Source organism: Procambarus clarkii, chromosome 15 (genome assembly GCF_040958095.1).
Source record: "Procambarus clarkii isolate CNS0578487 chromosome 15, FALCON_Pclarkii_2.0, whole genome shotgun sequence".
NCBI classification, from domain to species: domain Eukaryota; kingdom Metazoa; phylum Arthropoda; class Malacostraca; order Decapoda; family Cambaridae; genus Procambarus; species Procambarus clarkii.
The window spans coordinates 4,537,260-4,565,073 of NC_091164.1; the positions used below are offsets into that span (position 1 = coordinate 4,537,260).

The 27,814-nt window shown below is 44.1% G+C and overlaps 1 protein-coding gene across 23 annotated transcripts in view; it reads left to right on the forward strand.

Annotated features, from left to right (window-relative positions):
- Positions 1 to 27,814, forward strand: part of LOC138349594 (C-Jun-amino-terminal kinase-interacting protein 4-like) — a 112,274-nt gene that overhangs the window by 11,481 nt on the left and 72,979 nt on the right. For 20 of the 23 annotated variants that reach the window (XR_011228569.1, XR_011228565.1, XR_011228563.1 and 17 more), the window contains exons 2-5: positions 15,476 to 15,596; positions 15,853 to 16,045; positions 26,922 to 27,060; positions 27,700 to 27,793. Coding sequence is in view for 2 of the 23 variants with exons in the window: in XM_069324908.1 (XP_069181009.1) it covers positions 15,500 to 15,596; positions 15,853 to 16,045; positions 26,922 to 27,060; positions 27,700 to 27,793 (523 nt within the window). In the remaining 21 variants the exon portion in view is untranslated. The remainder of the gene's footprint in view (positions 1 to 15,475; positions 15,597 to 15,852; positions 16,046 to 26,921; positions 27,061 to 27,699; positions 27,794 to 27,814) is intronic. The other 3 variants (XR_011228572.1, XR_011228579.1, XR_011228566.1) reach the window with 2 other exon arrangements.

The window sequence follows — 27,814 nt, forward strand, 5'->3', positions numbered from 1 at the left end:
CGGCTACCAGCGACCTTCCTGGAGCACGGCTACCAGCGACCTTCCTGGAGCACGGCTACCAGCGACCTTCCTGGAGCGAGGCTGCCAGCGACCTTCCTGGAGCGAGGCTACCAGCGACCTTCCTGGAGCGTGGCTACCAGCGACCTTCCTGGAGCCAGGCTACCAGCGACCTTCCTGGAGCACGGCTACCAGCGACCTTCCTGGGGCACGGCTACCAGCGACCTTCCTGGAGCACGGCTACCAGCGACCTTCCTGGAGCACGGCTACCAGCGACCTTCCTGGGGCACGGCTACCAGCGACCTTCCTGGAGCACGGCTACCAGCGACCTTCCTGGAGCACGGCTACCAGCGACCTTCCTGGAGCACGGCTACCAGCGACCTTCCTGGAGCACGGCTACCAGCGACCTTCCTGGAGCACGGCTACCAGCGACCTTCCTGGAGCACGGCTACCAGCGACCTTCCTGGAGCACGGCTACCAGCGACCTTCCTGGAGCGAGGCTACCAGCGACCTTCCTGGAGCGAGGCTGCCAGCGACCTTCCTGGAGCACGGCTACCAGCGACCTTCCTGGAGCACGGCTACCAGCGACCTTCCTGGAGCACGGCTACCAGCGACCTTCCTGGAGCGAGGCTGCCAGCGACCTTCCTGGAGCACGGCTACCAGCGACCTTCCTGGAGCACGGCTACCAGCGACCTTCCTGGAGCGTGGCTGCCAGCGACCTTCCTGGAGCGAGGCTGCCAGCGACCTTCCTGGAGCGAGGCTACCAGCGACCTTCCTGGAGCGTGGCTACCAGCGACCTTCCTGGAGCCAGGCTACCAGCGACCTTCCTGGAGCACGGCTACCAGCGACCTTCCTGGAGCCAGGCTACCAGCGACCTTCCTGGAGCACGGCTACCAGCGACCTTCCTGGAGCACGGCTACCAGCGACCTTCCTGGAGCCAGGCTACCAGCGACCTTCCTGGAGCCAGGCTACCAGCGACCTTCCTGGAGCCAGGCTACCAGCGACCTTCCTGGAGCCAGGCTACCAGCGACCTTCCTGGAGCACGGCTACCAGCGACCTTCCTGGAGCCAGGCTACCAGCGACCTTCCTGGAGCACGGCTACCAGCGACCTTCCTGGAGCACGGCTACCAGCGACCTTCCTGGAGCCAGGCTACCAGCGACCTTCCTGGAGCCAGGCTACCAGCGACCTTCCTGGAGCCAGGCTACCAGCGACCTTCCTGGAGCCAGGCTACCAGCGACCTTCCTGGAGCACGGCTACCAGCGACCTTCCTGGAGCCAGGCTACCAGCGACCTTCCTGGAGCCAGGCTACCAGCGACCTTCCTGGAGCCAGGCTACCAGCGACCTTCCTGGAGCCAGGCTACCAGCGACCTTCCTGGAGCCAGGCTACCAGCGACCTTCCTGGAGCACGGCTACCAGCGACCTTCCTGGAGCACGGCTACCAGCGACCTTCCTGGAGCACGGCTACCAGCGACCTTCCTGGAGCACGGGTACCAGCGACCTTCCTGGAGCACGGCTACCAGCGACCTTCCTGGAGCACGGGTACCAGCGACCTTCCTGGAGCACGGCTACCAGCGACCTTCCTGGAGCCAGGCTACCAACGATGGGATAGAAGTTTGTTGGACTCCCAGCGTAAGATACTGAACGAGTTTCCGAGAATATCCGTGGCCGCGGGAAATACGAACGTCATTCCCACCGAGTATTGTTTGAAGGGGTGTGCTTCCTTGGCCTCCCTGGACGCTCTCCTTGGAGGGCAGGTGTGTGGTGGTGGTGGTGGTGGTGGTAGCAGGTGTGTGGTGGTGGTGGGCGAGGGTGCTGCCTCTTCATGGTGGGGTGGTGGTGGTGGTAGGTTTAGGCTGGCGTGGATCTAAATCAACTTTTAAGTGAATTGAAATCTTCTAAACTGATTTCCCGCCAAATTTTCGTATGGTCTGCAAATTTTGCAAATAATGCTGCTCAATCCTGAATCTAAATTATTTATATGTATGGTGAACACCAGAGGTGCCAGGACAGAGCCCTGGGGCACTGCACTTACAACAGTTTTCCACTCTGGTATAACTCCATTTATTCTAACTCTTCCTTTGATATAACCCAAGCCCTTATCCAACTTTAAAGATGCCACCCCAATACTGCGAGCCTCTTATCTCTCTCTATAATCAGTCTTCCGCGTGGCGCTGCATCAAGAGCTTTGCTAAAGACAGGTTACAGTGGCACTATCTTTTCGTCCACTACAGCTGCCTCAACTAAGCTGGAAAAGAATGAAAGCAAATTTGTCGAAACATGCGCGACCCTTAGTAAAGCCATGTTTGTGAAGTATTATTAATGTGTTTTTCAATATAAAGACAATCTTCGACAGCCCGTTCTTATGATTTGCCACTCTGTAAAAAAATCCAACCTCCTAACCAAACCAGAAACGTAAGAACCCCCCAAGCAATCCACCTGACCTATCGAGTCCGATGCATAGAAAACGTAGATATTTGCGAAGCGTTATATTTTATAGTAGGTTGCATTTGTAACGTTGATTACTAATACGTGTAAAACACGCGAGAACCAACCACAGTGTTCATTACCCAAGCAATGAACATTTATGTGGACTACAACGTTCATGAAACTAGATTTATTCCTCCAAGGAGTGCCGGACCAACCTGGCTGTGATGGGTAGGTGGGCCTGTGGGCCGCTCCAAGCAACAGCCTGGTGGACCAAACTCTCACAAGTCAAGCCTGGCCTCGGGCTGGGCTTGGGGGAGTAGAACAACTCCCAGAACCCCATCAACCAGGTATTATGACCCCAAAAAAGTTGAAGACTAGTGAAGTGGGTGATAGTCCATGGGTGGTAGTGAGAGGATTGAACCAAACGTGTGACCCCCACACGTGGTCACGGCTGTGGAAGCTCCAGCAAGCCCAAGGAGGACGACGATTTGTGGAGCTTCAACAACCTTCGTGGCCTCGACGTCATCTGCAGGGCGACGTCGTCGGCTTGCATGGACCTGGCTTCCTTGTCTCAAGAGAGAGAGAAAAAGTGTTATCTGGAAGCCACAGTAATTAGACCAGGTGACATAAGATTGACAGACCTCACCTCGCAGTTGATAGGCACCATGTCTTGTGGTAGAATGATATAACTTTCTTAAGCACAATTAAGCAATGCGTTTACAGAACAAAAAAGGTGTTACCTTTTGTTTGGGAATTTTGCGGGCCCATCCACAGTGGCAGCCTCGCTTCCTGCAAGGTCGGCGTTCGATTCCCCGAGTGTTTGTGCACCTTGCATATTCTCTCTGTGCTCATACAGCTTACAGGTGTTCTATAGTCATACTATTGTAAGTTTTCCCGATAGTTACCTCACCATATTGTTTGTGGAGGTTGGGTTGGACCCTTGGTCCTCATGTTGTTGTTAGACTTCAAGGACCTGGATAAGTTCTGATTTGAAAATAGGATTGTTAATTTATGGAACACATTTCCGGTAACATAATAGATCGTTTCCAGTACACAATAGTTTCTAGTACATAATACATCGTTTCCAGTACACTATTGTGTACTGTAAACGATCTATTGTGTACTGTAAACGATCTATTGTGTACTGGAAACGATCTATTATGTATTGGAAACGATATATTATGTACTGGAAACTATCTATTGTTTCCAGTACATAATAGATCGTTTCCAGTACACAATAGATCGTTTGATTGATTGCAGGTGTGGGTTAGACATACATATGAGTGAGTGTTGTGGTAATAAATAATAGCGTGGCTTGAGCCAATAAGCTTTCCGTTGTTTAATATGTTCATGTATTCTTATGTTGTATGTTCTATAGCTTTGAGGAGGACAGCACGCTGGACTTGTGATCCTGTGGTCCCGGGGTCGATCCCAGGCGCCGGCGAGAAACAATGGGCAGTTTCTTTCACCCTATGCCCCTGTTACCTAGCAGTAAAATAGGTACCTGGGTGTTAGTCAGCTGTCACGGGCTGCTTCCTGGGGGTGGAGGCCTGGTCGAGGACCGGGCCGCGGGAACACTAAAGCCCCGAAATCATCTCAAGATATACCGTTAATGTGTGTGTCAGAAACAACGGTTTGTAATTGAGTAGTTCATCAAGTATATTTGCCTTCACCTACGAAACCTGTACATCTTTAATGACGGCTTAGTTGATACGATATCGGAAGCGCTACGAGATTGTTTATAATAATAATAATATTATTATTATTATTATTAATATAGTACCTTTGGGTTTCGGAGTTCGTGTGAAGTGTTTAATAAATACAGATTAAGCCGCCATGATTGAGGAAAGGTGCACACGTTTCGTAAGTTGTTAGTTAACTACTCCTGGGAAACTACGCGGTCCAGTTGACTAGAGCGCGTAGGTTCGAACCCTTATCAGGGCTCCTTGTGGATTTGTTCATATATGTACTATATTCGAGCTAAGATAGCGTGTATTAGGCCCAGGATGGCTTGGACAGGTGAGATTGGGTTCTTGAGTTGCGTGTGCTGTTCCCAGTCTCTATTTAGCGTGTGTGTGTACTCACCTAGTTGTGTTTGCGGGGGTTGAGCTCTGGCTCTTTGGTCCCGCCTCTCAACTGTCAATCAACAGGTGTACAGATTCCTGAGCCTATTGGGCTCTATCATATCTACACTTGAAACTGTGTATGGAGTCAGCCTCCACCACATCACTTCCTAATACATTCCATTTGTCAACCACTCTGACACTAAAAAAGTTCTTTCTAATATCTCTGTGGCTCATTTGGGCACTCATTTGTGTGTGTGTGTGTGTGTGGTGGTGATGATGATGTGTGCATGTATGGTTGTGTATAGTTGTGCGTGGAGGGGATGATGCTGTGTGCGTGTGTGGGGGGGATGCTGTGTGCGTGTGTGGGGGGGATGCTGTGTGCGTGTGTGGGGGGGGGAGGGATGCCGTGTGCGCGTGGTATTGGTGCTAAGATAAAAGATGCAGGCGAGATGTGGGTATACGTTTGAAGGTGCACTGTTGCTACTGCTGCTTCCGGCTCCTGGTGCTGGCTGCTGCTACTGCTGTGGCTAATGGCTCCTGGTGCTGGCTGCTGCTACTGCTGTGGCTAATGGCTCCTGGTGTTGGCTGCTGCTGTGGCTAATGGCTCCGGGATGCTGGCTGCTGCTACTGCTGTTGCTAGTGGCTCCTAGTGTTGGCTGCTGCTACTGCTGTGGCTAATAGCCCCGGGATGTTGGTTGCTGCTACTGTTGTGGCTAATGGCTCCTGGTGTTGGCTGCTGCTACTGCTGTGGCTAATGGCTCCTGGTGTTGGCTGCTGCTACTGCTGTGGCTAATGGCTCCTGGTGTTGGCTGCTGCTACTGCTGTGGCTAATGGCTCCTGGTGTTGGCTGCTGCTACTGCTGTGGCTAATGGCTCCTGGTGTTGGCTGCTGCTGTGGCTAATGGCTCCGGGATGTTGGCTGCTGCTACTGCTGTGGCTAATGGCTCCTGGTGTTGGCTGCTGCTACTGCTGTGGCTAATGGCTCCGGGATGTTGGCTGCTGCTACTGCTGTGGCTAATGGCTCCTGGTGTTGGCTGCTGCTGTGGCTAATGGCTCCGGGATGTTGGCTGCTGCTACTGCTGTGGCTAATGGCTCCTGGTGTTGGCTGCTGCTACTGCTGTGGCTAATGGCTCCGGGATGTTGGCTGCTGCTACTGCTGTGGCTAATGGCTCCGGGATGTTGGCTGCTGCTACTGCTGTGGCTTCCGGCTCCTGGTGTTGGCTGCTGCTACTGCTGTGGCTAATGGCTCCTGGTGTTGGCTGCTGCTGTGGCTAATGGCTCCGGGATGTTGGCTGCTGCTACTGCTGTGGCTAATGGCTCCTGGTGTTGGCTGCTGCTACTGCTGTGGCTAATGGTTCCGGGATGTTGGCTGCTGCTACTGCTGTGGCTAATGGCTCCGGGATGTTGGCTGTTGCTACTGCTGTGGCTTCCGGCTCCTGGTGTTGGCTGCTGCTACTGCTGTGGCTAATGGCTCCTGGTGTTGGCTGCTGTTACTGTTGTGGCTAATGGCCCCGAGATGTTGGCTGCTGCTACTGCTGTGGCTAATGGCTCCTGGTGTTGGCTGCTGCTACTGCTGTGGCTAATGGCTCCTGGTGTTGGCTGCTGCTGTGGCTAATGGCCCCGGGATGTTGGCTGCTGCTACTGCTGTGGCTAATGGCTCCTGGTGTTGGCTGCTGCTACTGCTGTGGCTAATGGCCCCGGGATGTTGGCTGCTGCTACTGCTGTGGCTAATGGCTCCTGGTGTTGGCTGCTGCTACTGCTGTGGCTAATGGCTCCTGGTGTTGGCTGCTGCTACTGCTGTGGCTAATGGCTCCTGGTGTTGGCTGCTGCTGTGGCTAATGGCCCCGGGATGTTGGCTGCTGCTACTGCTGTGGCTAATGGCTCCTGGTGTTGGTTGCTGCTACTGCTGTGGCTAATGGCTCCTGGTGTTGGCTGCTGCTACTGCTGTGGCTAATGGCTCCTGGTGTTGGCTGCTGCTACTGCTGTGGCTAATGGCTCCTGGTGTTGGCTGCTGCTACTGCTGTGGCTAATGGCTCCTGGTGTTGGCTGCTGCTACTGCTGTGGCTAATGGCTCCTGGTGTTGGCTGCTGCTACTGCTGTGGCTAATGGCCCCGGGATGTTGGCTGCTGCTACTGCTGTGGCTAATGGCTCCTGGTGTTGGCTGCTGCTACTGCTGTGGCTAATGGCTCCTGGTGTTGGCTGCTGCTACTGCTGTGGCTAATGGCTCCGGGATGCTGACTGCTGTGGCTAATGGCTCCGGGATGCTGACTGCTGCTGCTGCTGTGGCTAATGGCTCCTGGTGTTGGCTGCTGCTACTGCTGTGGCTAATGGCTCCGGGATGCTGGCTGCTGCTACTGCTGTGGCTAATGGCTCCTGGTGTTGGCTGCTGCTGCTGTTACATGTGTTGCTGCTGCTGTGTGTTACACCAGCTGCTGCTACTGCTGCATCTTCTGATGTTACTGTTTGTTGCATCTTTGGCTGCTGCTGTTGCCTCTCTTGCTACTGTTGTTGAGACACAAAGGGGGTGAGGGTGGGGCGCTTGCAAGGGATATATATGCAATAATTTCCGTTGCCTTTACGGGCTATTCATGCCCGTGCCACCTCTTGGGTTGCTTAATCTTTATCAATCAATCCGTTGCCTCACGGGAGACATCTCCCGTCACGCAGGGTACAGTCGCACTTCCACAGATCTCCAGTATCAGCTCTTGGTACTGGTAATGGCTCCAAAGGGCCACCACTTACGGGCTATTCATGCCCGTGCCACCTCTTGGGTGGCTTAATCTTCATCAATCAATCAAATCCGTTGCCTGGTACAGGCAGCAGTATTGTTATGCTCATCGAAGGTCCTCCTTTAGGCCGACTGCTGACCTTTCGCAGGATGCAACCCACTACAGTTGCCTCACTCCCGGGTGTACCCATTTTGCTGCAGTGTGGACAGAGGGAATCAGTTCAGGCGAAAAAAAAACGTGCCCAATCGTTTCTGTCCTTCCCAGGGATTAATTGTCTCCGGGCTCCTCACTGGAGACCTGTGGACATAGACCACTGTCCTACGGGACGAGGGAGGGGGTAGGGGGGGGGGGGTAATCCTGATGGGAAAGTTGATGTTGTTATAGATTCAGCAACTCGGAAGAAGTTCCAAGTAGCACGGGCTATGGTGAGCCCGTAACTTACCTGGCACAGGAGCGGGGCAAGTAGCACGGGCTATTGTGAGCCCGTAACTTACCTGGCACAGGAGCGGGGCAAGTAGCACGGGCTATGGTGAGCCGATGGGAAAGGCTTCGGAGGCAGTAAGTATTAAAGGCTCGCCAGTGTGTGGGGGATTTGGACGTGGGGGGGGGGGGGAGGGGATTAGTGGGGTGTCCCCTCTCCTCACTCCCCCTCCCCCCCCCATTTTCTCTCTGCCCCCCCCCCCCTCTCTCTGCTGTGAGTCTAGGAGCTTCAAGTACGTTTATTGAAACCGCAAAATACATCTCCAAGGGATAGAGTAGCTTAGGCTATTTTGACCCTCCTTGGCCAAAGCCGCTATGCATGTCTATCTTGAGGTTATCTTGAGATGATTTCGGGGCTTTTAGTGTCCCCGCGGCCCGGTCCTCGACCAGGCCTCCACCCCCCAGGAAGCAGCCCGTGACAGCTGACTAACACCCAGGTACCTATTTTACTGCTAGGTAACAGGGGCATAGGGTGAAAGAAACTCTGCCCATTGTTTCTCGCCGACGCCTTGGGATCGAAGCCAGGACCACAGGACCACAAGTCCCGCGTGCTGTCCGCTTGGCCGACCGGCTCCGGTAGGTGAGGATAGGGTTAGACGGGTAACAGTATGGTCGGGTGAAGCCACTAAGCCACAGCTCCCCACAACAATGATCAATAACAACAAAACGCTGATCAATAAAGCGCTTACGGCCGGCCAGACGGACATTTCGCACCCAAGAATGTCAATTCTTGCCGATTCGTTTAGCTTGCGGCGCGTTACGCTGCCGCCGCCGCCGGGGCCGCATCACACTAGGCCGCTACAACACGGGTGTAAACCGGTATAATACGGGGTGTAGAGGGGTGTGATTAATTAAAAAAATAAAAAATAAAAGTGTGTGGAGGGCAGCGGACGGCTGCAAGAGGGTGTGGCTGCCACCTGGTGACGTCACGGGTGGCGCGGGCCATGACGTCACATGCACTGACGTCACCACGCACGCGCGCACTCTCTCCCCCCTCTCCCCCCCCCCTCCCCCAACCCCCCCAACCCCCCACTCACTAATACACTCATTCATCAGGCAAGTTACACGCGCCTCATTAAATTCCCACAAACACACTGGAAACTTCCTCCTTTATATAAATGTTCACTGATCTAAAACTAGTGAGAGAAAAAACAAACAGGAGACTGCTACGTGGCGAGTGAACTGCACGCGCGCGCGCGCGCACACCTTCCTGACGTGGATTGGGAAATGGCTCCTAGACTTGAACCCAGGCAAATGTAAGGTTACGACGGCAGGGGAGAGAGAGAGGGAGAAAACCATGTGCAACAGTAAAGAGTGAAGGGTGACTACCTGAACGTCTCCCTGTCTACCTGAACCTCTCCCTGTCTACTTGAACCTCTCCCTGTCTACCTGAACCTCTCCCTGTCTACTTGAACCTCTCCCTGTCTACCTGAACCTCTCCCTGTCTACCTGAACCTCTCCCTGTCTACCTGAACCTCTCCCTGTCTACCTGAACCTCTCCCTGTCTGCCTGAACCTCTCCCTGTACTTGAACCTCTCCCTGTCTACTTGAACCTCTCCCTGTCTACTTGAACCTCTCCCTGTCTACCTGAACCTCTCCCTGTCTGCCTGAACCTCTCCCTGTCTGCCTGAACCTCTCCCTGTCTACCTGAACCTCTCCCTGTCTACCTGAACCTCTCCCTGTCTACCTGAACCTCTCCCTGTCTACCTGAACCTCTCCCTGTCTACCTGAACCTCTCCCTGTCTACCTGAACCTCTCCCTGTCTGCCTGAACCTCTCCCTGTACTTGAACCTCTCCCTGTCTACTTGAACCTCTCCCTGTCTACTTGAACCTCTCCCTGTCTACCTGAACCTCTCCCTGTCTGCCTGAACCTCTCCCTGTCTGCCTGAACCTCTCCCTGTCTACCTGAACCTCTCCCTGTCTACCTGAACCTCTCCCTGTCTACCTGAACTTCTCCCTGTCTATCTGAACCTCCGCTTATCTACCTCTCAATTACTCATAATTCCGTATTCTGCCAGCTCTTCCCAAATTCTCTATTTGATCTAATTCGTTCTGTCCCTCTACTTTCTCCTGATTTCTCTCCTGTCAGCCTGTCTCCTCCTGTCAGCCTGTCTCCTCCTGTCAGCCTGTCTCTTCCAATATACAACTGACCACTTAAACAGTGTCTGTTGAGCAATGGGCTCTGGGACCAAGGTATTATGGGTAATTCATAATGTACTCATTCGTTATTGTTTTTTTTTTGTTTACATCATTATACATCATCATAAGACGTTGAAATGTGGAAACAAATGCTATAATTCTAGATGAAAAGTCTCTCACCTTCACTAAATCTCCGAATACTTCGATATTAACTTCAAATATCTGTGTGGGCAATTTTCCCAAATTTGCGTATTGTAAATAGTTTTAATACTACGGTAATTAGCTAAGCTGGGCAATCCCCCCTTCCCCTAGTTTGGTGTTAGTCTTTTGATACTTACGTAGCTAAGCTGGGAGAAAATTGAATGGAAATTGATGAGTAATGTTGTTAGGGGCTGGATTAAGGCGTAGGCTTTAGGGGTTACCGCCCATGGGCTGTCATCTAGGGGTTACCGTCCATGGGCTGTCGTCTAGGGGCTACCGCCCATGGGCTGTCGTCTAGGGGCTACCGCCCATGGGCTGTCGTCTAGGGGCTACCGTCCAGTAGAATAGCTTTAATTTGCATGGGGTCTTTGGTCAACCCGTCCTCCTGATAGCACGTCGTATTTTGACGTATGATCTACCCAAGGCCCCCCCCAAAAAAAATTGTCGTACAAATAATGGAAGCGGCTCGCGAAATTGTGACATATTGTTCCGTTTTCTGTGTTTTGGGATCCTCTGGTATGTTAGGATAAGGGCAATTTAGTACGACGGTTTCTTGGCGTTGGGACACCTTAGGCGGGGACGACCTGGTTGAATACCATGTTCTTAAGAACGTAAAATTTACTGATGTTTTGGGGGAAGTTTGTTTCCAAGAAATTACACAGAGTAAATGATTCAATTTGATTGTTAGTCTTGTCGAAATAAATTATATTTTTGCTTATCTTTTTTGTTCCTTTTGATAAATTACTAGGGACCTCACAGTGCCTCAGAATGTTTGGTAACAGGTTTATTGTTCGTGATGTGTGTCTATGTATGTACTAACACGTTGTACTGAACGGGGTGAGAATAGCTTGAGCTACCTCATCCCTTTGTGTGTATTTTACCTCAATAAACTTATTTCAATTTCAATTTCAATTCAATTCACAGTGCCTGTAGCCCGGGGGCTACAGGCATAGGCCTACAGGACCTACGGGTTCCAGACAGAGATCGTCACACATCCCTCTTTCACCCGAGGTCGGCTTCCTTTAAGACCAAGTGGAAGGACGAGTGATAATTATTAAATCGATTAATATTTTTAATAATTATTGATCTTGATTATATTTGGTCACCATCTCCCTCTGGCTTACCATCTCCGGTTATTGCTCCGGTACTTGAGTAATGTGTGCGTGTCTGTGAACAAATCCACAAGGGCCGTGACGAGGATTCGAACCTGCGTGTGACTTCACACCCGGTGAGAACACGTTCCGTTTCCGTTTCACCCATGTGACCATTATGTAACTCTCGACAGGCAGGGGGGGGGGGGGGGGAAGGACATAGCTGGCTGACTCTCTCCTCAATGGGTACCATTTGAGTAAGTTTCAGCCCATTATGTACCCTATACCAATCGTATGGGAGGTGGGGAGAAAGGTTTGAGCCTCCGCGTCCATGCTGTGCATATGTGGGGGATTGGACTCCATATGTATGGAATTCATATATATGGACTCCATATATTAAGGGGGGGGGCAGGTAACAATGCATTTCATATATACGCACTGCCTGCAGTAGGCCAACTTGGCATACTTGGCAAAGATTTTTTTAGTATAGCATTTTGAAGTCAATGTTTAGTCGTAAACATTAGCGAGAGTTACTTTTAAATTGGTACTACCACCTGTGTACGTAACAATCAGTAGCTGTTATATGTACTACCACCTGTGTACGTAACAATCAGTAGCTGCTATGTGTACTACCACCTGTGTACGTAACACTCAGTACCTGCTATATGTACTACCACTTTGGACGAGATGTTGGGTTTGGTTAACTCATCATGCAGTTGTCTCATGTATCTCAAGGCCAACACGAGATGGAATTCACACACGTTGATTCTCTTGACTGATCTCTCTGGATGTCTCCCCCACCCCTCCCTCCCCCTTGCCTTGCTTTGCTTGCCCTGGCGAGGGGAGGGGAGCTCCCCTTCCCCCCTTCCCAACATTCCCTCCCTCTTCACTCCTTCCCATTCCTTTCCCATCCTCTCCCTTCAGCACGTGCCACGCGTGATAATGCATTTTATTACTGGTCGAGGTTGCAGGCGGCAACCGCAGCAGCATGCAAGAGAGAGAGAGAGAGAGAGAGAGAGAGAGAGAGAGAGAGAGAGAGAGGGGGGGGGGGGGAGGGGGAGAGAGAGAGAGAGAGAGAGAGAGAGGGGGGGGGAGAGAGAGAGAGGGGGGGGGAGGGGGGAAATTTCCCCACGTGTTTCCTTCCACGTTGTGCACGCGTGACGTCACGCATGACGTCATCATCGCTGATGCGCACATTTCTGTGAATAAGAATTTTGTGCATGAATGTGTTGGCTTGTCGGATTGGTACGCCTGAGCGGCCCATATTGCATAGTTTACGACTCCTGCGTGTGTGTGTGTGTGCGTGTGTGTGTGTGTGTGTGTGTGTGTGTGTGTGTGTGTGTGTGTGTGTGTGTGTGTGTGTGTACTCACCTAATTGTGCTTGCGGGGGTTGAGCTCTGGCTCTTTGGTCCCGCCTCTCAACCGTCAATCAACTGGTGTACAGATTCCTGAGCCTATTGGGCTCTATCATATCAGTGTGTGTGTGTGTGTGTGTGTGTGTGTGTGTGTGTGTGTGTGTGTGTGTGTGTGTGTGTGTGTGTTTGCTGCCTGGTGAGGTGAATGCCGCTCAATTGAATTATTGCAATACTTGATGCATGTCGTTGGTTAGGAATGATTTTGGAGGTCATTTGCGGGTTGTGTGTGGGTGTTGGCACTCCTTGTTAGGTGGTGGCAGTGGAGACGATGGTGGTGGTGATTGGTGGTGGTGGTGCACTTAGGATGTGTGTGTGTGTGTGTGTGTGTGTGTGTGTGTGTGTGTGTGTGTGTGTGTGTGGGAGGAGCGGGGGGCGTGTGTGTGTGTGTGTGGGAAGAGTGGGGCGTATGTGTGTGTGTGTGGGAGGAGTGGGGCGTATGTGTGTGTGTGTGTGTGTGTGGGAGGAGTGGGGCGTATGTGTGTGTGTGTGTGTGTGTGTGTGTGTGTGTGTGTGGGAGGAGCGGGGGGCGTGTGTGTGTGTGTGTGGGAAGAGTGGGGCGTATGTGTGTGTGTGTGGGAGGAGTGGGGTGTGTGTGTGTGTGTGTGTGTGTGTGTGTGTGTGTGTGTGTGTGTGTGTGTGTGTGTGTGGGAGGAGTGGGGGGCGTGTGTGTGTGTGGGAGGAGCGGGGGGCGTGTGTGTGTGTGTGTGGGAGTGGGGCGTATGTGTGTGTGGGAGGAGTGGGGGGCGTGTGTGTGTGTGGGAGGAGTGGGGGGCGTGTGTGTGTGTGGGAGGAGCGGGGGGCGTGTGTGTGGGAGTAGCGGGGGGGGGGGGCGGGTGTGTGGGAGGAGTTTGTGTAGGAGGAGCGGGGGGGGCGGATGTGTGGGAGGAGCGGGGGCGCGCGTGTGTGTGGGAGAAGGGGGGGGGGAAGAAGGGGGGCGCGCGCGTGTGTGGAAGGAGCTGGGGGGGGGGGGTGGGGGAGCGGGTGTGGGAGGAGAGGGTTGAAGGAACCTTCACGCTGAGCACACTTACAAAACATATATTAGTCAATCCTAGAGTGCTTATCTATCGCTGCTTGCATAACAGAGGCAAAGGAAATGAGGTTTGTGTACATGAGAGGTGTGGGTGTATGGGGGTTGGGATGGGAAAGGGCACCACCTATTGGAAGGGATTCCTCTTATCTACAACCCCAGTCCAGTTCAGTCTAGTCTAGTCTAGTCTAGTCTAGTCCTAACCCAACCCTTACCCAACCCTTACCCAACCCTTACCCAATCCTAACCCAACCCTTACCCAATCCTAACCCAACCCATCCCAACTCTAGCCTAAACTAATCTAATGTTGTTCTGTAGATTCTAACCTATTGTATAGTATACAGTTTTGACAAAATGAGCTTTCTTGAACCAATTTGACCATGCCCTTTGTTGAACATATACTGTATGTTATGTAAGGATGTTTGTTCTGCTAAACAAATGAGTAGTGCAACTATACAGCAGGTTGGAGGGGAGACCCATCAGGTCAGTGGGGAAGACTCTGCAGGTCGGAGGTTTAAACTAGCAGGTTGGAGGGTGTTCCAGCGGATGAGAGAGCATACCCAGCAGCCCCAAGGGTGATCCGGCAGTCCCCAAGCGTGACCCCAGCAGTCCCCAAGCGTGACCCCAGCAGTCCCAAGCATGACCCAGCAGTCCCAAGCGTGACCCAGCAGTCCCAAGCGTGACCCAGCAGTCCCATGCATGACCCAGCAGTCCCAAGCGTGACCCAGCAGTCTTCTCATTAGGGTAGTGAGAGGATTGATTTCCTTTCAGTTGACCTTGCGTTAGTTCTGAGGGTCCCTCGACCCGGTCAGAACTAACCAGGCCTCCTGGTTGGTGGGCTGGTCAACTAGGCTTTAAGAAGCAGCTTCTTGCAGCCAGACATATGAATCACACCCCAGTTGATCATGTATCCTTTGGGAGGTGTTAATCAAGTTCGCTTTTGAACACCACGATAAGTAGTTTAGGGAATCACCACTCATCTTCTTAGAGAGTAAACAACAAAAAAAGAGGGAAGAAGGGAAGGGATAGGAGTACAGAATGAATGGAAAGAGGGGAGAGAAAGAAGGGGAGTGGAATATGGTGGGTGGAGGAATGAGAGAGGGGAGAATGTAGGAGTGAGTGAGAGCAGGGGGTTTGGGAGGGACGGTAAGAGAAGGGGGGGGGGAAAAGGAGAGGATGAAGTGAGGTTTGCTGCCCAGGAAAGTTAGGTGGTTCACAGTACCTTGAGGTTACCTTGTACCTTGAGGTTACCTTGAGGTACTGTACTGTATATTTCATTACCATGGCTTGAGAATTATTACTCATACCTATATTGTTAATAGCTATGAAGATTTGATTAGCAGAGTATATAGCCTATAAATGTAATTATAGTTACAACAGGTAATAATATACAGTATTGCACTAACCAGACAGTACATACATCATATAATAACATAATACCTGTATGATCATTTGAACTTGTTCACGGATTTGGCAACTTGACAAAACTCCCCACAGGTCTATTAATTTATTGAAAGAAAAAATCACAGGTACAGTATTTCTGGGTGTGAGCACGTACTATGATTGGTTGTATTTATACAATTATAATACAAATTATGTCTTAAACACAATGCCCTCTTTTTAAAGAACTTGGTCAATATTTCCTTTTTTTTTAAATTAATAAAATATATAATACGTTATCATAATATTTTTTTAGTGGCATAGCTAGAAAGAGCAAGTGTTTTGGCTGCCTTGCGACCCTCCGTAGGGATAGGGCTGATAAAATGGTGTAGCAGTCAAATGGTTAATGCAGACAGTCTTCACTGTCATTATTATGATTTGTAACCAAAGTCTGTTGCTTCCCACATAGCTCTTTTTAAGTGTTCGTATAGTTCATGTAGTGAACTTGTGTACTTTTTTTCAGAAACTACTGGAGCTGGAGGATGGCATGGAAGAGGAGAAGAAGCAGTGCCAGTCCCGCGTGGAGACACTCGAGTCCATTGTGCGCATGTTTGAGCTCAAAAACAGAAATGCTACCGACCATGGTAAGGCTCCCCTTCGCTATATCATTTTCCTCCTTTTCTTTTTGATATGTGCAATGCATTTATTTCATGATGTAAACTACTGTATAACAGTAAATGAATTAATTTTTTTTTTTAGTATGGCATACTAAATGAAGTTTTTTCAGAAAACCATGCAAGTTAAATTTTCTGTAATTAACATTAGAAAAGAGAACATTAACAAAAGAGAAATAATATTTTTAGAATTTGATTCATACAGTTATTTATTTTGAACCTGTAGCGAATCGGATGGAAGATAAGTCGGAAGAAATGAAAAAGGAATATACAAAACTCCACGATCGCTACACTGAGCTATTCAAGACTCACATGGACTACATGGAGCGCACCAAAATACTCATGGGCACTGACCGACTTGACCAGCTGGGAACCTCCAGAGGCAGGATCTCTGGGTTTACTTTAGGCAATCTCAACAGGTTAGTAACCTCGGGATATAACATAGACGTGCATGCATAGTAGTGAATATATATATACAGTATATATGGATAAAATTTAAGTGAAAGTAGTGTTATTGATTAGGGCTGTGAATTCTTTTTTTGTGTGTGTGTGTGTGAGAGAGAGAGAAATCGAAGCATTTATCGTTACGGAATTTTTCATTTAAAATTAGATTTTAATTTATTTATAGTTGATTAGAGTTTTGCACCATCTCGTTCAGTTATGGTGTGCTAAGCCTGAAGGCTGTCTGCTGACTTTCATATGCATGAGCTATGTCAGTATCCAACCCATCCTCATATTAAAATCAAACGTACAGTACTGTGAAATATCTGTATCATTAAGTTAATGTATCAAATTGGAGGCCTATATACAGTACCATGGCTTGTATTACAATACTGGTACATAACATGTACCAGTAATTGCACATAACACAGTTTGTATACTTGGCAGTTAACGACCAAGCGCTACCCTTCTTAGGTCTAGCTATGCACTAAATTTGCATTTATTTTCCCGTGGATAATATCAGGCATAGCACGTGTTTCTTTCAAAAGATTCAAAAGTGTATGTAAACTCTTATTTAACAAATGTTCATACTTGTACTGAGTTGCATCATTTGTCGTGCTCATTATTGTACAGTATAATGTACATTATACGATATTATGGTTAATAACTTGATACCTGTATGTATATCTTAATTATCCAGTGTATGTATTGTGTAGATGAAATATGAGGATGGGTTGCAGTAAGCTACATTTTAATTTTGTCTGCAAATGAATAATTTCACACGTCTTTATTGTACTGTATTTTATTTTAAATGTCATAAATTTATTTACGTTTTCGTGTGTCATTTTAGTGCTTGTGTGTCAGGCTAACACCAAGTTTGCACATGTATACTGTACAGTATTGTTCGCCCATATATATATATATATATGTATGTATGTATGTATGTATGTACAGTATGTATGTATGTATGTATGTATGTATGTATGTATGTATGTATGTATGTCGTACCTAGTAGCCACAATGCACTTCTCAGCCTACTATGCAAGGCCCAATTTGCCTAATAAGCCAAGTTTTCATGAATTAATTGTTTTTAGACTACCTAACCTACCTAACCTAACTTTTTCGGCTACCTAACCTAACCTAACCTAACCTATAAAGATAGGTTAGGTTAGGTAGGGTTGGTTAGGTTCGGTCATATATCTACGTTAATTTTAACTCCAATAAAAAAAAATGACCTCATACATAATGAAATGGGTAGCTTTATCATTTCATAGGAAAAAAAATTAGAGAAAATATATTAATTCAGGAAAACTTGGTTTATTAGGCAAATCGGGCCTTGCATAGTAGGCTGAGAAGTGCGTTCTGGCTACTAGGTACGACATATTATATATATATATATATATATATATATATATATATATATATATATATATATATATATATATATATATATATATATATATATATATATATATATATATATATATATATATATATATATATATATATATATATATATATATATATATATATATATATATATATATATATATATATATATATATATATATATATATATATATATATATATATATATATATATATATATATATATATATATATATATATATATATATATATATATATGTCGTACCTAGTAGCCAGAACTCACTTCTCAGCCTACTATTCAAGGCCCGATTTGCCTAATAAGCCAAGTTTTCCTGAATTAATATATTTACTATAATTTTTTTCTTATGAAATGATAAAGCAACCCTTTTCTCTATGTACGAGGTCAATTTTTTTTTATTGGAGTTAAAATTAACGTAGATATATGACCGAACCTAACCAACCCTACCTAACCTAACCTAACCTATATTTATAGGTAAGGTTAGGTTAGGTAGCCAAAAAAAGCTAGGTTAGGTTAGGTTAGGTAGGTTAGGTAGACGAAAAAACATTAATTCATGAAAACTTGGCTTATTAGGCAAATCGGGCCATGAATAGTAGGCTGAGAAGTGCGTTCTGGCTATTAGGTACGACATATATATATATATATATATATATATATATATATATATATATATATATATATATATATATATATATATATATATATATATATATATATATATATATATATATATATATATATATATATATATATATATATATATATATATATATATATATATATATATATATATATATATATATATATATATATATATATATATATATATATATATATATATATATATATATATATATATATATATATATATATATATATATATATATATATATATATATATATATATATATATATATATATATATATATATATATATATATATATATATATATATATATATATATATATATACACAGTACTGTATATTACATGTATACAATACTGTATGTTACTTGTATACAGTACTGTATATATATACAATATATACATGGTGCACTACATGTATACAAGTACTTTACTGTATATTATATTTACAAAGCACTGCATACGACATTCAGATATTTAAACTTTTGACTTGTGTCATTTTGATGTGCCTGTTCTTTTGAACTGGTGGCTGCTATCCGACATAAACGTACATGACACAGTGTGCGTCAAGGAGTCTCTCTCTTTGTCTCTCAACTTTTCTTTTCTAAGAAAATTAAACTAAATTCTTGATTCAAGTGAAAATATTTATTTAGAACCATTCATCATCTAAATTACAGTATGTTAAATTTAGGTTTGAATTTATTTTCAAACAATTTTAAGTTATGAATTTAGAATAAAGTAATGCAAAGTTAAGTACAGTAATATTTCAAATTTAGCTTGTGCAATTGTGTATCATAATTTTTATATGTATACAATTGTTTTGTTATAGTTAATTATGCATCCAATAATCATTCTGTGGGCAGTGTAGAAGGGTTACAGTACCATAGTGGGCTTCGGAACTGAAACACAATGTGCCGAGCTAAGCTGGATACCACATGACTGAACTAGTTAAGAGTGTTTGTCAACATAAATCAGGTGGTGGTACAGTTTTCCTCAGGATACAAAGTCCACACTATGAGCGACATATATGCAGTGACTCAATGGTATATAACTGAATCATGTGTATTAGTGGTAAACTGTTAACGGTAATAAAAATATAAAGAAAATATTGACAAAGGTAGTGACAGTTTTAAGATTTGATAGTATCTTGCTCAGCAGATCATTATGGACTTAATACAAAAGTTTGAGTAGCTATTATCAGCTTTATCACCACACTATTTTGTGTGACATTTCAACTTGTCTGTAGAAGGAGAGAGAGTGTGCCTCTCTTTGATTAGCTATTTATTTTCTATGTCTATGCTATTCATTTTGAGATCATTTATTGCAGCAGAGGCCATGGTTAAGGATATTTTTAAAGAAAACTTATGGTAAGATGTTATGCATGATTTAAGTGGTGAATGTTGCTTCACAATACTGTACATGGGGTGGCAGATGTGGTTGCTGGAAGCTCGGGGTATTTTACACTGGTTTTTTCACATAGAACTTCATTTATATTTTTCTGTGTGTCTACCTTTTGTATACAGTACAGTACTTCTTGACCTTGTGCACAGTGCTTCATCACACATTACTGGGAAAACTGCTTCTTTTACCTTATTATTCCAGTGCTATCGTGTGTGTATTCTTTTTTATGGAGGATCGGGGGAAAACGTACTGTACAGTACTGTATATACTAATTAATAAATACATATACACATACATATACATCGAGTACTGTACCACCTCTGGTTGTGTTTGTAGGGACCCTCGACCTCAAAGAAGACAACATGTAGCATCCCTGGGGAGCCTTGTGGGGCATCCACATATACTCACATATTGTCTTCTCTTACCACCCCCTATATATATATTGTGTATTTTGTCATTTTATTTTATTTAAAACTTCATTACACAAAATGGGTTACAACATTGGTTACATGCAAGGTACAAGGCTAGTTGTCCCAGGTTGTTGAATTCTTACAGCTCCTCAGATGGCGGGCACGAACCATGGATGCAGTGTGCGTTTCCCTCTCAATATTGCCACCCTAAGGCACTGGAAGAGAAAACTAGTGGCTCTAGGGTCTCTTAGTTGTTTCAATTAGCTTAGAATCCAGCTCCTTAAAAAAACTAGCAGGACATACGTACATACACACACACACGCGCACACATACTCAGCACACTCATACTCACACGCATGCACACTCGCACACGCGGGTGATCTCGCACTGATGATGTTCATCATCTACATAAATGATCTACCAGATGGAATACAGAATTATATGAACACGTTTGCTGATGATGCTAAGATAATAGGAAGAATAAGAAACTTATATGATTGTCATGCCCTTCAAGAAGACCTGGATAAAATAAGTATATGGAGCACTACTTGGCAAAGGGAATTTAATGTTAATAAATGCCATGTTATGGAATGTGGAATAGGAGAACATAGACCCTACACAACCTATAAATTATGTGAGAAATCTTTAAAGAATTCTGATAAAGAAAGAGATCTAAGGGTGGTACTATGTAGAAAACTATCACCTGAAGACCACATAAAGAACGTTGTGGGAGGACCCTATGCTATGCTTTCTAACTTCAGAATTGCTTTTAAATACATGGATGGCGAAATACTAAAGAAATTGTTTACGACTTTTGTTAGGCCAAAGCTAGAATATGCAGCGGTTGTGTGGTGCCCATATCTTAAGAAGCACATCAACAAACTGGAAAAGGTGCAAAGACATGCTACTAAGTGGCTCTCAGAACTGAAAGGCAAGAGCTACGAGGAGAGGTTAGAGCCACTAAATATGCCAAAACTAGAAGACAGAAGAAAAAGAGGTGATATGATCACTACATACAAAATAGTAACAGGAATTGATAAAATTGATAGGGAAGATTTCCTGAGACCTGAAACTTCAAGAGCAAGAGGTCATCGATTTAAACTAACTAAACACAGATGCCGAAGAAATATAAGAAAATTCACTTTTGCAAACAGAGTTGTAGACGGAACAAGTTAGGTGAGAAGGTGGTGGAGGCCAAGTCCGTCAGTAGTTTCAAAGTTTTATATGACAAAGAGTGCTGGGAATGCGGGACACCATGAGCGTAGCTCTCATCCTGTAACTACACTTAGGTAATTACACACACTCACACACACAATGGCCTTCCGGCTGAGTTGACAGCGCTCAGGAGTTGTAGTCCTAAGGGCTCGGGTTCGATTGTGAGGCTTGAGTGAGCAGAAAGTATCCCTCTTAACTTTGTTTAAACACACACACACACACACACACACTGTTTTATTTTTGTGGTCTCTTGTCTTGTGTCATGGACTCAGTTATTCAATCTCTAACTTGAGACATTCACTATATTTTTTTTTAGCATTTAGGAAATTTGGTGGAATAACTGGGAGCAGCATACAAGTCCTATAATTATAGTTAGAGATTTTAGTATTTGACTTTCATGTAATCCAACATTTGACTCCTGCTGTTTTGACTGGCTCTATTGCAATTATTCCTTTTGCTAAAAACAATGGATTAATTTGAGGTAAGAATTTTATTACATGGAATGAATGGATAAAACAAAAGAGCCTGGCCATTGATGTAAATGTTAACACCTTTTTTTTTTTTAAACTTATTCATCTTAATCATCATTTTCCCATCTACAGTACTATATAGTACAGTATGTGGAAAATGTTTTCTTCCATTATTATCTAAGAATTCTTTAGAGATCTAATTTTTGTTAATTATACTGCATTTGTCTTTTTTTATTTTTTTGGGAAGGCATTAAATTTGAAATCATAATACAGTACTGTGAAATTTATTTTTTGTTCTTGTTTCAGGGATTTTAAACATTCTACTTCTTTCAACTTGATTTGATTTTGTTTATAATGTCAAGGAATTTCTGAGTTATTTCCACTCATTTGCTTCCCAAGTGAGGATCCTGTTGATTCTTAGTTAGGATTCCATGCAGTCATTATGGTCAACATTCAGCAGTAGTACTGCAGGGAACTTTCCAAACTCTCCCCACTGATTTATACTGATGTTAGGGAGACATGGGAGGATACTCAGCCCTGCTTAGAATATAGCTTAAGAGTACATTTGTACAAAATACAAATCAGTTAGACACACAGAGGATAACTTCATCCAATCATTTTATTTAAGTTCAGATACTCACAGAAGACATGTTTTTTGCACACAAGACATTTTATTGAATAGTTCTGGTCTCCATCTATCCATTCAACCTGCTGCAGGGACTAGTTAAGATAGAATATGAGGAACTTGGTTGTGGTTCTGGTGCTGCCACCTGGTGGGGATTGAGGACCATGCCCTAGTTGGTTACTATTCAGTAGTTAGCTAGGGTTGTGCTTGACAGTGTTTGTGATGCCAAGCTGCACTCAGAACTCATATACTTTCTGGCTGCATTATTTACTGGATTGATTATTCTCCAGTTTCTCTCTGGCACCAGTATGACTCGGCTAGTTCAAACTGTCGACCTGCACTGACTGCCTCAGATCCTAATGGGTGGGGTTAATATGATCTTGCCTTAGGAAGCAAACAAGTGTACTGTTCAAAAGGTGCTTTTCATATACACCCTAGGCTTGATTTTCTGAGAGGGACTCCTCAATAGTTCCCCGAGTATCTTCAAGCCATAGCTCAACAGTCCAGGCCTTCGAGACCAATCTGTCACCTACCAAAAGCCAGGTTCTGGATTTTGCTCTCACTCTATGAATGTGAAGGGAGCTTCAGGCTCAAAGGTTGACCCAAAAGTGAGGAAAAACTCATCAGAAAGCACAGGCACAACAAACCAAGTGACTGCCAGAAGGAAAGTTGGCACTGAAATGTAAATAAGGCAATTGATCTTTAGCTTCTGGAACTCCAACAGGGTGTTGACCTCTTGTTACTTATTGGACGTACCTCGACTTCACTGCCCTTATGTTGTGCTTTGGCATTTGGTGCATCACTGATGTTTTTCTGCCCAGGGTACTCAGTTCTTCCACTCGAAAGTCCACTACTCATTTTCTGCTTCTAATCATATTTCCTTTCCAGAAAAGCCTGCCGTCTTTACAAAGACATTGTTGGGAGAAAGGTAGGGATGCTATTGAAGGGCCCATCCCAGCCATCAAGCATTAAATGTAATGAAATTCCCTTTTCTGGGGGCTCCCAGTGTCTCCAGTTTCCAACCCTGTTTCCTTCATTCTAATTGGGTTAGAGGGAATTTGACACTGTCACCTTCCATGGGCAGATGGCTGGGACTCTTCGGGGATCTGAGCTGCCATCTAGTGGCAGTTGGGCATATCACAGGGTATTTCCCTATAATCATTTGCCTTTTTTACTTCATGGTTTCTACTTTCTTACAGGCAGTAGCTTATTTTAATATTATTTTGCTTTCTGGTGAGTTTTCTCAGTTTTAGGTCGATCTCTGTTCCCTAAGCTCCCTCACCTTATAGCCAGATTCTGGCCTTGGCTTCTTGTAGGTGACAGATGAATCTCAGAGCCCCAGTGCCTTGGGCTTAAGCTTGGTAGTACCAGAGTTAAGCTTCAGGTGCTATTAGTGGGTCCACCAGATTTTCCGTGCCGATGTGTGCTTTGCCCCAAGTTATCCTAATTAATTTTGCACAGATTGCTTATCCTTCAAGAGACATCTGTGGAGATACCTTTCGAGGCTGACTTAATATTATTTTTCTGCCTTTCTGCTGGTTAAGCATGATGGAATAAGCAACTTTTAACTGTGTTATATCAAAATCCTCAGTTAGTGGCTGCTTGTGTGGCAAAACTATCTTTTATCAGCAGTTAACAATCAGAAAAAAGAAAAATACAGTACAGTTTAAGAATTTTTTTCTGTCAAAAGTCAAATAAGGAACCTATTCTATTATTATTATTATTACTGTATAAATACAAGCTGTACTATTATTATTATTATAAAACAATTATATTTTTTTGCATTAATTTTTTATATAAGTAGTTGATAGTATCTATGATTATTATTATTTTATTTCAATATTTCTAGGTTTCAATTTTCTTTTAAGCAATGGCAGACAGGCTGTTTTGTATTAATTACAATGAAAGTATTGTTTAGCAATAAAAATCACAATGTAGGCAATGCTGTAGTTGGCATAAATTAATACCTAGTGGTTTAGTACTACCTGCATGCTTTCTTGGTTTCAACTCCTGCTTGTCAGAGAGATTTTATTATTATTATTATTATTATTTTCTACCACAGACGTGGCCACACATTTACAATGCTAACCAGCATATATACATTTTATTCTGTCCTCCATGGACATGGTTAGAGATGTGTAGTCGTTAGTAGCCATTATATTTTATGAATGTGAGAAAGCGCGTGCGTAATAAATGCCAATTATTACTGTACGTATTTAAGTGCGTTGCAAGACACAAGGGATCCTGTAGTACAGTGGTCTTCAGTCTTGACTCAACAACTGAGGATCCTGAGGTCATTACTCAGGCGGAGCAGAAATGTTTGGTCATGTTTCTTTTCATCTGATGCTTCTGTTCACGCAGCAGTAAATAGGTGTCTGGGAGCTAAGTGACTGTGATGATATATGTTCAGGCTTCCTGTCCCTGACAATGGTAATTCATGTATGTACTATGACATGAAAACAATAACAGTCTTTGGAGATGAGTTAATGTATAAATTATATAAAGCTGCTACAGTTTTTAAGCTGTACTTGCCTGCCCTCTTGCCAACAAATATAAATTTACATGATTTTTTTATACCTATAATTACAAAATGGCAACAAGTTAATATATAATGAAATTGTCATTAGGTGTCCTTTTGTTTCAAATTTGTTATTCAGTATGTGCATATAATTGTGCTGATTAAGTTTACTTCATTTGACAATATCAAAAAGATTGTTCATAATTTTTTATATTATTATTCAGCTCAGTGGATCAGTTTAATTTCTTCATTATAATTCTTTATAATAATAATGTTTAATTTAGTTATGGTAAATTTGGACACATACTTACTTTCAAATTATTTATCTAAACTTAAGCATTACTTTGAACTTTTGGTTTAAACTCAGGAGCCATTACTTCCTACATTTGATGTCGACTACAGCATTACCTTCAACATTTTGCTTGCACGGTATCTGAATTGTCGTGGTTCTATTCCCAAGCAGAATGAGACATTTGAGAATCTTTCTTGCACTTGATGCCTGTGCAGGTAACAAAACAAGCAATGAAAGTGTTAATATTTGTGTCTGCCTGTTTAGGTCTTCCTACAATAACCTACATTCATCTTCAGTCTCTACCCTTTTTCATTGGCTTTCCATATTCTATATTGTCATAAATGATCCTATCTTGCCTAGATTTCTAAATGCTGTACTTATTTTCATTAATTTTCCATATGCTGCAGATGTTAATGTGTATGTGTATTTCCTTGGGTTATTAATAGGGTAGGTTAATTTCACAAATTTCCTCTGGTTAGGGCAGGTGTCTGGGGTTCACCAGAATGTGGGTTCAAGTTACTCCGTTGCCTCAAAATGATTTTCATTTCCTCTGGTGTTAATGCTTTTATGATGATCACTCCAAGGCTCTCTTTCTATTTTTTTCTGCAACTGCATCCTCAATTTTTTGTACTGTCCTTCTGGCCTCCTTTCTCCACATGCAAACTTCATTACCTTGCACGTAATAGCACTGAATTCTACTAGTTATACATCTGTCTAAACCTATAAGTTTCTATGGTTGTTCTGTAGAATTCACACTCTTCTTCAGTCCTTACACATTTCAGCAGTTTTCCCATTATCTACAAACATTAAAAAGCTGCATCTTGCTTCATCCAACAGGTCAATTATTGCATTTAAATCACATACAGCTGGGGCCCAAGAGCTGGGTCTTGTAAGACTCTGCTTACCACTTCCCCTCCATGGAAATATTTCCCCTCTCACTATGAGATTACTGTAAATATAAGCAAAGTATTAGGGTTTAGGGTGATGGGTAGATGGCCAGCATCGCGAGAAGGGAGAGTAGAGGAATACGTAGACGGAAGGTTCCACAAGAGCACAAGGGAAAGAGTAATTTTAAATAGGGCTGCGTGGAAGCATGAGAGTTAGGGATGGATAAAGATACGAGGTGATAGCTTGTAGTGAACAGTTGCATGAGTTTTAACAGTTTGCAGTTAAATTCCCAAATACAAATTTAACCAGTTATGAAGTTTTTTTTAACATTCTGTCTAATTTAAGTGCAATATTGTTATACGGTTTCTGGTTTAATTTATGACCAATTATCTGCTTAAATATTGGTAAATGGTTGGGGTATATAGGCATGTTGACTATTCGATCATTTTGCAGCTACCCTCATGCTTAAATTGCTTAAATTTAGGCTGAGTTTAAGCCAAGGAGGGAATGTTTACTATTAATCTAATTAGTTCATTAATTGACAGTATATTTTCAGAATAAGAGGTGTGTGTGTGGGTGTGTTTATTTTGTATGTATACAGGAGTATATATACACTGTATTCACTATACTGTATTTTTAATGGCTGTGTAGTTTCTTATGGAAGCCCTCCAAAGCCCTCCAAGTGCACACAATCTGCATTTAGGGTGACTGTAAACTGTGTTGTACAGTTGCATCCTTCTATTGCCAGTTGTAGTGACTTCTTATTTTGCTCCTTTTATATGAGCTTTTCACTTGGGTACAATTACACTTTGATGTGTTTTATTGCACACTGGTAATGTAGATGTAAACCAAAATGCATGGGTGTTGTATTTTTGCAAGCAGTTGGGATTTGTGTGTTTGGGGCTTGCATTGCACCCTGGGGTATCACTGTGGCATGCTGTAGCAATCCTTCTAATGAAGCCCTCTTGTCCGTGACCGGCAGTATTCCTTTCAGGTCATCGGGGCCGGTTTCCTTTGGCTTCAGCTCGCTAGATCCTAATAAATCTATAACTTCTCCGGTGGACATGAGCGGGTCGGCGAATGGCACCGTACAAATCACATCCCTCAGAAATGAATTGCAGGTAAATAAATCGTTGTTGCATTCAATTCATTTGTGATCACATTGGATTTATATTAGGCTCTAGGGTTGAGCATGATGAGAACATGACCTCATCATGGGTGGTGATGAATAGCTTGTATAATATTCATGTAACTGTGAATAGCTTTGTCATATGAGAATCTCGGAGTAAAATACCTTATTCATATTAGTTTGGAGAGTGCCAATTGTATATGAAAGGAATTGTCATAAATATGTTAATTATTGTTATCACACAGCATTTTGTGATAGTTGTAGGACTGTTTTTTCTTGAATTGAAGAGACCTTTGTTAAAAAAAATGGTAATTATTTATTCTAATGTAATTACAAAATTCAGTATCTTTTCAAGTATATTGAAGAAAGAGAGTTTGCTGGTTTTAATGATTTATATTTCTTCAAGTTTGTGCTGTATAGGTATTATACTGTATTTAGTATTCAAATTTAATTTAGTTATATCATTGCAGTACTTAAATTAACATTTGTGATGTTTATCACATACCCCATAGTAAACATTTTTTTCATCTACAGTAATAGTAAACACAGATGAAGCTGTGCGTCAAACCCGCAAATTGTAGAATGAAATATGTTTGCCTGCGCAGGTCACTATAATGGTTGTACTTTTCAGGAGGCACAAGTTGGTCCCGACACACCAGTCGTACACACAGACAAAGGTCAGCTGACGGACACAATTGAACAGGCTGATCGGGAGACGGCCACAAGTATGAGCAATGCAGGCAACC